General features: G+C 47.5%; 1 protein-coding gene across 3 annotated transcripts; it reads left to right on the top strand.

The window, feature by feature from the left end:
* The first annotated feature begins 4,220 nt into the window (after positions 1–4,220).
* On the top strand, positions 4,221–11,025 carry LOC100844969. 3 transcript variants are annotated; one of them, XM_024459723.1, is made up of 3 exons: positions 4,221–4,566; positions 8,144–8,378; positions 9,043–11,025. In XM_024459723.1, exon 3 carries the CDS (start codon positions 9,144–9,146, stop codon positions 10,686–10,688), a length of 1,545 nt encoding a protein of 514 aa, XP_024315491.1. In that variant the 5' UTR covers positions 4,221–4,566; positions 8,144–8,378; positions 9,043–9,143; the 3' UTR covers positions 10,689–11,025. The 3 variants fall into 3 exon arrangements, with proteins under 3 accessions (XP_024315491.1, XP_003565477.2, XP_024315492.1); XM_003565429.4 differs by lacking the exon at positions 8,144–8,378; XM_024459724.1 differs by lacking the exons at positions 4,221–4,566; positions 8,144–8,378 and adding an exon at positions 8,398–8,932.
* The last annotated feature ends 1,803 nt before the right edge of the window (positions 11,026–12,828 follow it).

The raw sequence follows: 12,828 nt of genomic DNA, 5'->3' as shown, positions 1-12,828 counted from the left end.
TGATGAGTTTGGCAGTTCGTTGCGTGTAGTACGCTGGAGGATCATGCCACGGATATACTACTCCAGACTCTCTCCAAGATCACGTACCTTGCAGTCAAAGCATGTAGGGCTAATCATCCCATCCTTCTTCTTAGCCCGCGCTTATCAGATCAGACGGGCCTGAGCTAGCAAAAGTCATCATCATGATCGTTGATCGAGCCTGGCCTAAGCTAGCTTGTTCTTCTACTATTAGTAATGTAGACTTTTTTAGTGTATATGATGTTTCCAGCGACGGATGATCATGCGTGATTATATCAACTTAAAGCGGATGTTTGTTTTAAGATTATGTACCGAATTAAGTAAAAACAGATGAGCGACGAGTTGGAGGAAACTATCATTGCCCCCCTTGCATTGTTTCCTTTTCTTTACAAGATGTTGCACCGACGGGGGAACTCTATGGCGAGGTTTCATTGGACACCAAATCGTTCGTGCAAATTAATTCAGATTAGGATGCGCATACGGGTGTAAGTTGTACAGGAACGTCTAGTTGGGATTTCACACTCCCAATTAATCAATGATTTGTAAAGAAAAGATTTTTTTTCTCAGAGACACATGGCCTCAAATCTGTATCGTACTCCGTATCTAGAGTGGTTTAGACCAGTCACGTTAGCTCATTCTCGCTTTCAGGCCTCATAAGTGAAAAGCGTGGGGGCATTAACGAATGGGGTCTAGATTGTGCTTTCACTTTAATTGAGACGCAGACATAAAACTTTTCCCTTTTTTTAAGGAATGCAGACATAAAACTTTAGAAAGGGCTACTAGTACTATCTTGTTTTTCCCTTCTTACAAAATAAATGTGAATTTCGCGCATTCCAAACAGACCGTTCCATCAGAAGAGACAAACAGATCAGCAGCAAAGCGCAACGATCGACGATGATCCTCCGTCGGTTAATCCTACTACGTACCAATTAGCACGTGTGAACCAATTTACTCCCAAATTAATGGCGGAGAAAGCTCGAGATCACCGGACGCGATCTAATCAGGGGACTCTGGGCGTACACGCCATCTCTTTTTATTGGTACACGCAGTGCTTTTCGACAAATTAAATTCATTACGCTAGCTGTCTGATGTGCACGCACTGTTGAGTGTTGACCCGTTCTCACTGAGCCGACCTCTTCTTACTGGGCTCCGAGAAGCTTCGCCGGAAAGCCGCCGTCGGCGAGCGAAATGAGGAGCTGGAGCCATGGTAACTCTAATCTCTACTCCCAGGTGACATGTCCTCGAATGGTATGATTGGATTCTTTTGATATTCTTTTTCGGGAATGTATTTTCAGAGTATTTTACTGCCCGTTTGCTTGTAAGCTTTTTTTAAGGACTTTAACTTTTTAAGCTAACTAGCTGGTCATGATGAGTGGTGCTGGCTTGAGGCGCCATCCGGGCCCACGTGGCAGACGCCCACGAAAGGTAAAGTACCATGTTTTTTTTTGCTTTGGCCCACACGGGGTTAAGCAAGCTGCTTTGAGATATTCTCAAGTGCACTCACCCCCTCCCGGGCCCTGTCATGTGTCATCTCATCTCGCAGCCCATCATGCTGCCCGGCTTCTCTTTTTGTGCTAGCTCTTTGCGTTTGATTGGCTACAAAGATAACGAAGCTAAGGTGCAACAGTAGTACTAGTAAGTAGTTAGTAGGTGAGCAATGTGCCATCTCTTTTCTCCCTGGTGAAAAAAAGAAAAGGCAAAGGGCTGGAACTTGGAAGTGGATATCGCAAGGTTTGCATGCCTGCATATCGCAAGATCGCTAATCCACACATGACATGCATGGTCAGCTTTAATCGCCAGCATGCCTCGTGTTTTGCGTTCGCAAGCCATGAGACGGATCGGGCGTGCCTGCGCGCGTGTGCACGCTAAATTGCCTTTTGATTCTTTCGGAGGAGTTTCGCAGTTCCACGGAGTAGAGATGAATGCATCCATACATAGCGAGTACAGTGTACTCATTGCAAAGGTGGCTATATATACGTATTCTACAGGCCGAGAGCAGCACCCGTGCAGTGCAAGCACGGCAGTTGCATGCTTGAAAAGAGACCGGCCATTGATTTAAGAGGTAAAGTCGTGAAAGAAACACTGTCGCGTATCGGGGTATGCACGAACGTATGGCTGAGAAGGATGTAAAAGAAGATATACGCACACAGAATATCTAGAGTGTCCCATATCTGTTTTCCATCTTCCATACGAAAACTGTCAATTCTCATAAGATCTTCTTCAGTCTTACTCAAAAGGTCCAATAGTGTATGTATATTGGCCCTTCTGAGATAATTATACGTTCTAGAAGGCAATTCTAATTGATCAATAAAAATAAAATTCAATGGAATTCCTTTTTTGTTTTTCTTTCGATTAGTCAATCTTTTTTGAAAAGTAAAAAGGGGTGGAGTAAACCTGTTTTTATTTTCTTCGAAACCAGTTCCCTCTTCCTCTGCGTGTAGAAAAGGAAGAAATAAATCAATGGCTATATCTAAGTTGACCGATTTTTAATCAAAAGGTTTAAATCTAACTTGACGAATTAGACCCGTTGGATCAGTATATAGATCTCATTTTATTTTTTATTTTCATCATCCGTTTTGAATCTTAAAGACGGGGTTTAAAGCACAAATCATATCCAACGGCCGAGAAATCAACTTATCTAACTAAAAATCAAGCAATTTAGATCTAGCAAAACCGTAAAACATATGTACTTTCTCAACATATATTTTACTTTGTAGACACGTACCATTGTTGCTATTTGCTCCGCGAGATCCTTGCTTTTTTTTTCTTCATAAAATTGGATTGTTGATGATGAAGATGAATACAAACAGTAGAAGGCCAAGGAGTACTAACTCCACACAAAAAAAAGAAAAAAAGAAGAAGAAGCTAGCGCGTTGACCATGGTCCCAATGGAACTACAGAAACTAAGTCTCCCGTGGCACTGTTACTTCTTATGACAGCTTGTCGACGGCACATGACCTATCCCCATCCTAGTACTATCAATCGAGAGGAACACAAAATGGAGTACCCAACAACTCTGGTCCAAACTGTTTAATTGATTTCTTTGGTACTCCTACATTTGTTTTCGTTTTGTTGATCCTGTGACTATTTAAGCATCCGAAGCAATTAGAATCTTCTTCTTCGTTTGAATAAACAGCATGTGTGCGTGCAGCCGACCAGGCACCGCCACCTGACGACACCTAATATTCTCAACGCCTCCCAGGGCCGGTAAGCAGCACGTCGATCACAAATTGTCTGCAGCACCGGCATATCCAGACTATAAATAAATAATAGAAACTGAATTATATTTGTGTTAGAGTCTGAACGGGCATGTCATTTACTCCCTCTGATCCTAAATTCTTGACTCATATTTGCTCAAATATGGATGAATCTATTCTGAAAAAACGTCTGTATACATGTAATATTTCGACAATAATTTATGATTGGAGGGAGTAACAAATAATGCTCGTGTTAATATGTATTTCAAATGATTTAAATCATCCTCGAGACCGAGTCTTATCTGAATTTTGTTTACAATTTATTTATGTAGAAAAGCGAGAGGGAGGGAGGGAGGGAGAGAGAAATATTAATCTTCAAAAATAGTTACACTCTTTGCCAAGAGTTACTCGTAGTTAAAAAGTCGAACTCATTACTACTCTGTATCATTATTATTACACACCACCAAATTAATGACAACAAATTGTGTCGAGAAAACTTATGGCACAATCTATTTGTCATGAAAAACACATCCCTTGACTTAAAAACAAGATTATATTCAGTCTCTATATATGGCTGCGGATTTGATAGGATATATGCTTAAATTAGACACAAAAAATACAGATGAATAGATTTAAACCACATAGTTTTGTCCTCTAAATCTCCCTCTTCACATTGTACTTTATATATACGATAAAATACATAAGAGCAACAATTACAACTCGTTTGGCGGCACTCATTTCTTTTGGTTGAATTTTGAATTTCATATGAATTTGTATAATGAGCGGCAAATCCTTTGGGCCGGGCTGCAGGCCCAGGTCTACTCCGGATAAAAGAAATGAGTTCTGCCAAGCAACAAAATTGAGCGAAAATAATTGAATCGGCCGAAAACCCTGTCCTTCTACTCCACCGCCGGCCTTCCACGTGTAGCGCTGACACCGGACCAGGCGAGAGGGGCATTACGCCCAGACCAATCGCGCATTCATCAGCAATAAATACTACTGTCGATGCGCGATGGCCGTGCGAGGAAATTCTGTTTTTCCGCCCCCTTCCCTCTCGCCTCGATAGCGCGTCTCCTGCCCGGAAGAGACAGCGATAGGGACAAGCCGGCGGCATCGTACACAGCGGGGGAGGTGCCTAGGCTGCGCCCGGCCTGACGGAAGACGACGACGACTTTCCTGTCGGCCCCTTGAGGCCTTGATTGATTCCGAAGGCGGCGAAGCGTGCGAAGAAGAAAGAGGAGGAGGAGAAGGAGAAGGCGCGTGCCGCGTGGGGGAGCAGGAGGACCGACCGAGTGGGTTGCAAGATTGTCCGCCGTCTCTTTTCTTCCGTGCTTCTTCGTCCCGTCGTCTGGTGAGTTTCTCTTCGCCTTCGTCTGCGATTCAATCAATTTTATACGAGTTTCATGTGCTGCTTGGTGTTGTTTGTGTTTTCTCCGTCTGTTGCGCCGACAATTGCTCCGTCCGATAGGGCTTCGTTGGTTCCTCCGTTCTTGTTTAGTTCTTCCCCGCTGGTTTTTGGTAGTGCCAAAAGTCTTCTTTTGTTCCTCGTTTTAGGGCCTGCTCGGTCCAAAACTAAGACTCTTGCCTATTCATGCACCAATCATGGTTCATGTGTTAGGATTGCCATGTTTCTCGCCAGTAAATTAACCAGGGCCTTAATTATTTTTCCCTTGCCATGATATCGTGAGGTTTTTATCGGGAAAAATTGACGCGCACGAGGGAATAGAGATTTTGGGTCCAACAGAAAGAAAAAAAACTACCACTACAGCACTACAGGTGATTGTTCCGTAGAGATTGCGACGTTCCTTGTATCCAGAAATTATATTTCCTTGGAAGCGGATGTATCCCCAGATCAAAGTACTCTCGCACCATTACCTACCACCAAACCTCAACAGAAACCAATCTGCCAAATTTACCAGCGGTAAACTGGCCGTAACACGGCAGTAACCATTCCATCCATCCATCCTCTGCACAATTAAAGCGTCACCCTCCTACTGTTTTGAAAACATTCAAATCAGGCTTCCCTGTTGACGCGTTCGTAAATGGTTACTAGAGCATAAAAAAGACCTTTTCCATTAGTGCACGATTGGTCCTTGGCATTCTGCCCTGTCTAGTAGTACAACGTGCTACGGCCCATGGACCACGGCGCACCCTTGTTTCATCTCGTGGCGCGGAGCTTGCACCGGAGTAGTAGTATGCCAGTAGAGTAGGCCGTATAGTTGACTCAGCTGTACTGCTGCTGTCTCTACCCCACATGCCATTCTCAATGCTTCCGGCCATGGTCCACCTGCCAGCCGAGTCGAGCAAGACCTGAGAGTCAGAGCCCCGTGCTTTGTACTCCTACTTAACCTTGGATTCCCGTAACTGTCGGTAGAGTGGTACTCCTACTGGCTAGACTGTGAAGCAGGAGTGCTTGAACAGTGAAACCAGAGCTAACAGGCGCCAGTGGTGCACGCCTGTCCTTGTGCAAGCAAAGCGGTTGCAGTGAGCTGCAGTACACTGGCAGGCGGCACTGCTGTAAATTTCTGAGGTACCGCTACTAGGGCACCAAGTTCCTACCACTTGATCTTTGCTGTTCCTGCTTTGACCGTCAAGCTTTCTACAATATAAGTTTAGGGCTCATTCGGTCCGGAGGATTTTCAAATTAAAAACATAGGATTGGAGATTCCGTGGAAAATCTGGCCCTATCATTTTCCCTTTTGCACAACAAGATGTTCCAAGAATGATCACAAGCCCAAGTTTTGTTCAGAAGCAAAAAAACAAGCCATAAATAGTGAGAGACCATTTGTATGACCAGCTGTGCTTAAGGTGTTGTTAGCCCTTCATTCTGCTAAAATTCTAGTACTACTAGATTAAGACATCACTCCCGTCAGGAACAAGCAAAGCTAAGCCAGCCACCGAACCTGACAGTCACAGCCTAATCGTATTATTAGTACTGCTACTAGCAGAGATGGTGGCGGCCGTATTTGGTTCGTCAGAATCTATTCCCTGCCCGCCGATTGCAGATAACCAAATCGATAATCCCTGCCGCGCGATTGCGATTGCGGATGGACGTTGGCGCGTATCATTAGCATTCCTTCCCTGGCATGTGGCGAGGCATCATTCTGCCAACAAGGGTGGAGGGAGACGATCCTTGACGTATAAAGGATATATAATTAGCTGCAACCAACAAACAGGGGTACTAATGTGATGTGCGCAATGTAGTACTAGTAACATGAATTCTTAATCAAAAGCAACCTCTTTGCAACTAGGCAATCTTGCGTGGATTAACCTGTTGATCTCACTCTAGATTGGAAAAACGAAACAGTACAAATCAGTGCTTATATTATTAGCATTACTGTGTCGTGGTTCTGCGGCTGCACGTGAACTCTGACGGTCTTCTGGGGAATAACAGTGCCGATTAGTCCTAGAGTCTGATAACTCTAGCGCATCTTTTTGTACCGTTTGGGAATTTTCTTTTATGCGCAAGTTTCAGCTAGGTCCCTGCATGCTCATGTATTCCAGAATCTGGCCCTTTTCGGTCCAACAAAACTTCTGCAGATTTCGTAGGAGATCCTTGCATTCCAAAAAAGGGCATTAGGCATGTGTGCGTTTAGTGTACCTTGTCTGAAAAAGGCATAGGATGTCCGGTAAACAAAGCGGGAACGAGAAGAAGAGAGGCACGTGATATCACCTACTACCACAAAACAAAGGGTACATACATGCAAGATGTTAAGAGTTCTTGTTTTATTTTTGCGATAAAAGATGTGTGAGTCGTGGTGGGAATCATTGCAGCTAAAGTAGGAGGCTTAGTGCGACAGCACAAAACGAGCCTGCAATGTGCTGTTAAATGTGTTAACGCTGGCCATCGTTTCCTCCCTCTGATATACGACTACCATTATCGTACAAGTATATTATTGGTAGTTCAAATTGAACTGCCACGACATCTTATACTGCAGTATATGGGAACGGACGTCTTAATTGAGTTATTAATCGTGGAAAACAGTAACGACGGAATGGTTGATGTGGAGTTAATTAACCACGAGGAATATTTGTGTTGGAGCATCGTGGGCTTATTTACGCGCTTAATCTAGGTCACTGTGCTAGCATAGGACATGTCGGGTTGCTTCACTATTATTTTTTGCAAAAGATAGGAACATCGGAGCGACTAAACTATTTGTTGGGCATCAAAAGGACGCTGGGAAGCGGTGGCCCTCGGGGTCCTCTAGAGTTGCTCTAGATTCATCGTGATCTCATCCGTTTTGTACGAAGCCGATTTTATATCTTCAAACTCGTTCCCAAAGGCACTCGAAAGGCAAAAAAAAAACACTTGATAATGTAGTACCTATGAGCCCGGTTGAAACTCGTTCATGCATTCGATTTGGTCAATTCGCATAATCAGTTGAAATGCTTCCTTGAAAATTCCTTGCATCGTGTCGACAGAAATTATGTATTGCCAGTAAACACAATTTTCTATGACCCTTGAATCTTGATGAGGCACCAAAACCTGCTAATGAACCTGCCTACAGATACCCCAAAGGCTAACTAAACCGGTTGCTATCGGCCAAAAGCCAGTTCTTCCTTTATTCGGTCCCGCTGCCATGTGTGAACCCCGGAAGCCAACAACGGCCAGTCCATGTCTTTGTGTCCGTACCCTCGTCCCGCATATGAGCAGCACTTAAGACATCATTAGAGATTAGACCGTCCGGAGCTTTGCTGCCGTTGATGAAGCCCTACCATCACCATGTCCATAATAAATCCTCCCGAGGGCCAGTTCGGATCTACCCTTCCCGGCGAGGATCGACGGGGAATGATCGAATTTTAGTACAATTCCCCCAATCCACTCTGATACTGCGGAAATGTTTTGATATGGTCTGTTGTGGTTTGCGTGCGTTGGTCGGCGCGTGCCAGTGCCTCATTAGTCATTGGTGGTGACTTGTCACTGACAGGGATCATTTGGATTTGAGAAAGAGAGGTGTTGTTGCTACGTTGCCACGGCTGAGGTTGGAATGGTGCCGACCCTTGGACGCAAGCCAACCAAGGAGCTTTGAGGTCGAATCATTTCCAAGGAACGGGGGATTGGTTTTTCTGGTGCAGGCCCCATAGGTCGTCGTTTGAAGCATGGAAAATCCAAATGTTTCGACGTCATCTACCTCGAGTTAGAACAGCATTCAACGCCCACATGTCTGTTACACATTTCTTTTCTCGCTCATAATTGTGGCCCTATTTAAAGATTTGGTGATAATTTCGCTTGCAACATTTTACTTTTTTATTTTTGGTTGGCACAAGAACCCAACACGCCTCTCCTTTGCTTTGCTTTGGTCAGGCCGGTTGGCACGTGTAGTTTGTACCAATTGAATGCGCTGATTTGGAAACGTCCCGAGGTGCCTGAAGCTAAAGCTACTCCTCACCGTATCCTGTCCTCTTTTCACATCCAGCACGCTCCGCTTGTTGTTCTGGTTCCTCGGTCCCCTCTGTTTATGGGAATAGACGATTCTTTCTTCCACAGTTCCACTTGGGTATGGTTTGTCGAAAATTAATCAATCTCCATTGACACAACCACAACTGGAAATGCTGAATTGGAAGCCATTGACACAAATCAAGGAGGCCCGTGTTTGGAACTTGGAAGTCATTTTGGCCTTCCCTGGAGTAGTAGCAGTACTACTGCTGATGGGTGGGAAATGAATTCTTACCGTAAAAGTTAAAACTCATTGCTTTGCATTTGCATCAGCCGCACGGTAATAATATACGCGTCGTCGGCCTGCACGCCCCCGCTTTTACTTTACAGTATCCCCCAAATATTCCTGCGGAAATTTATCCCACTCACTTCCCCTCTCTGCCTCCGCAGAGCGCAGACACAGCCAAGAAGACGCAAGCAGCAGCAGCCGCAGCGGAGGACACAAGAGGCTGAGGAAAGCTGGAGGAGCGGAGGTGAGGTGAGGCGGCCCAATGGAGGTGCAAATGGCGGCCGCGCACCTGTCTCAGCAGCAGCAGCAACAGCAGCAGAAGGCGGCGAACCAGCTGGCCCGCACCTTCACCCGGCTGCTGCGCCGGAAGCGCGCCGACGCGGCGGCGGCGAGGGCGGAGGCGGCGCCGGCGTGTGTCGCCGGGGACGACGACTACGAGAGGTCCATGGACGACGCGCCCACCACCATTCCGTCGCTGAGCAAGCTCAAGTTGTCGGGGAACCTGGCCGCGGCCTATTCCCTGGACGCCTTCTTCCGGAACGCTGCGGAGAAGAAGGGCGCCGTGGGCCAGCAGCAGCACCACGCGTCGCCCGCGCCTGACGCCGCCGCGGACTCCCTCCTCGCGAGCCTATTCGCCGGCGTCTCCGCGGTGAAGGCGGCGTACGCGCAGCTGCAGCTCGCGCAGTTCCCCTACGACGCGGAGGCGATCCAGTCCGCCGACGCCGCCGTGGTGTCCGAGCTCACCAGGCTCTCCGACACCAAGCGGCGGTTCCTCAAGGACCCCGTCGCCGCGGCCAGGGACGCCGCCGCCTCCGGGAACACGCCCCTCTCGGCTCACGCCGAGGAGCAGCGGCACCTCCTCAAGACGTACCAGATCACGGCCCGCAAGCTGGAGTCGGAGTTCCGCGCTAGGGACGCCGACCTCGAGCGCGCCAGGGGATCCCTCGCCGCCGAGCTCCGCGCCGAGCGCGCCATGGAGGTTCGCCTCCACCCGGGCCGCACCCTCGCCTCCCTCGACGAGCTCCACGTCTCCGGCCTCAACCCGACCCACTTCCTCACCGCCCTGCGCCACGCCGTGAAATCGATCCGCTCCTTCTCCAAGTCGATGCTCACCTCGATGCAGGCGGCCGGGTGGGATCTCACGGCCGCGGCCGCCGCCGTGCATCCGGGCGTGCCGCTGCGCCGGGCCGGGGACGCCAAGTTCGTCTTCGAGTCCTACGTCGCCATGAAGATGTTCGCCAATTTCCACCGGCGGGACTTCAACTTCAGCTTCCTGGACGAGCGGGAGTTCTACGAGCGGCGCCGGTTCTTCGAGGAGTTCACGGAGCTCAAGGCCGCGCCGGCCGGGGTCTTCCTCGACGCGCGGAACGCCCGGTGGGGCGGGTTCGGCAAGTTCCTGCGCGCCAAGTACCTGTCGCTCGTGCACGCGAGGATGGAGACGGCGTTCTTCGGGAGACAGGAGCAGCGGGGCATCGTCAGCGCCGGGCCAGGGTTCCCGGAGAGCGCCTGGTTCGCCGAGTTCGCGGAGATGGCGCGCCGCGTGTGGCTGCTGCATTGCCTCTTCTTCGCCTTCGACGGCGGCGACGAGGAGGACGGGGCGTCCATCTTCCAGGTGCGCACCGGGGCGAGGTTCGCGGAGGTGTACATGGAGAGCGTCAATGACGGGCGGACGGAGGACGCCTTCTCTGCCGCTGCCGCCGCCGAGGATCGCGCCGTCGGGTTCACGGTAGTGCCGGGGTTCAGAGTGGGACGGACGGTGATCCAATGCCGCGTCTACCTCTCGCCGCGGCCGGGACGACGGCCGTGACGGGTGTAGCAATAGCAGAGAAACCGTCGCGTTTCCGGTGTCCGGCGGACGATGGGGGAGGAAGAATCCCCATTTTGGGGCGGCCGTCGAGTTCTCTCTCGCCGGTTGCCGGCCGGGTCTGCTTACCATGATGATTCATGGCGGTGCGGTGGGGTGGGGGGTTATGTATCTATTAAGGGATGTAGGGATGTGATCATGAATATAAGTGGCATTTCCAGTTCTGATCCATGGTCGATGATGCAATGTTCTTGCCCTGTTCTTGCTCTTGTCCGACATTGGATTCGATGGATGGTTTCTTGCAACTCCGCTGATTCTGCAGGGGGCCATGCGCTGCTTATGGTGTCTTGCAACTTGCTGAATCCAACTTGCTGGTGTTCATGAGCATTTTCTGGTGGTAGCAAGCATGTTCTGTCATTCCCCAAATTTCTGATCAATTACATATGCAGATTCCAGTCCGTCCTGCCTGTCGATCCGATGAACATGGTCTGAGTTCTCGAATGGAGTTTTTTGTTTGGCTGGGCAGTGAAGACCAGCAACAATAATAAATTGTTTTGGATGTTTGTTGATGTGGCATTGGCGCGTTGGAACTTGTGATTTGCTGTTTTGCAGTTGGTTGGCTTCCTTTGGTGGTTTGTGATCAAGTGTTAAAAGTATGCGATTATAAGCATTGTCATGGACTAGTTAACCTTGCTGCTCTCTTTAAGCCACATGTTTGTTAGGAAGAACAAGACAAGGCTAGAGGGGAAGGGGCTTTCCCTTGCTTACGCACAAGGCGATATTTACCATTAAATTCCGTTTTCCTTAGTGCGAGATCTGAAGAAAGGCAAGTGGTATTTGTAATACGTTATTTTGTGTATGAAGAAAGAGAAGATACTAGTATGATTCTTCCTTTACACGGTGCCATTTTCCTTCTGCTTTTGTATATTTTTTGAACAATAATAGCCTGTCGAAGAGCATTTGTTATATGAGGGAAATACAGCTGAGTGGCACTAACCAACTGCAAAGAAAAGATGTGAAAATAATTGCATTCCAAGTCTAGGTGGAGTGAGGCTTTTATTCCATCAGAAGTGTTCCCCTTTGAGCAGAGCTTTTCTTCTTCTGGGGTATCCCGACTGCTCTTGCAATCTGTTCGTTGTTCCTAGGAGACCCAGATCATTTATTTATTTATTTTGAGTGGAAGGAGACCCAGATCAAGTTGCATATTTGTGTACCCTCGCCCCATGGGCTGATGTATGGGTTGATAGGGCCCAGTAAAGGGTTCTTCAATTCTCGTCTTTCATACATGGGCCATAAAGTTTGCTAGCAATTTTGTGAGACTTTTGGGATATTTGGATCATTCATTCTCTGCCAATTTTCACCAATCAGCTATAGATCTCATAGCACTTATTGGTCAACTTTCTACCAAAAGTGATGAAGAGATTGTGACCTTATTGGGCAAGTTTCTGGAGAAGATAAAAAATCTGTCAATCAACCAAACCAAGACCAAAATCTTATAGGCTAGCAGGACATATTTAGGCATCAACCAACATACTCTGTACTCCACTATGTTTCGTTAAAAAAAAACATAACCATGTTGGTCCGGTTTTTTTTTAATATGTAATCTTATCTGTGGAAAATAGAAAGCTTAAGCACATGCTTTTTAATATGTTGGTGTTGTTGCATACCGCAGCATGGACCAGGACATGTCACGTGGCAATGCGAATCAAAATGTCAAAAACATTCGGATTCCGCACCTGTCTTTGGCCATGAGCCGTGGACCCCTTCCAAGAATGACATTTCATGTTATCATATAGAGAAAACGGACCAAAAAAAAGCTTGCCCTTTGTGCTCCAGATGGGCAGGCGGAATGGGCTTGACTTGCTTTACAGAAGTTTTACTTTCGCTACAAAATAAGAGACCAAGAACTAAAGTGCGAACATAGTTCTTAAAAAAAGAAGAAGTAAAGTTAACAAGAACATAGTGTAACTCTTTCATATAGCCTGTTTTGAGCACATAAATTTTACATGAAACAATCAGTAGCGAGTCGCCGTATCGATCTTCCTTGGACTACGTTTCTTGAGGGAATTCCCTGGACTATGTTGGAAGTGCTGCAAAAGAAGACAACTTTATGCCAGCCAATTTTCACTTGTCAATATCTCCC

This window comes from Brachypodium distachyon, chromosome 2, assembly GCF_000005505.3.
Source record: "Brachypodium distachyon strain Bd21 chromosome 2, Brachypodium_distachyon_v3.0, whole genome shotgun sequence".
Lineage (NCBI taxonomy): Eukaryota > Viridiplantae > Streptophyta > Magnoliopsida > Poales > Poaceae > Brachypodium > Brachypodium distachyon.
Note: the sequence above shows the minus strand (reverse complement) of the source record. Positions and strands in the feature narration are given on the sequence as shown.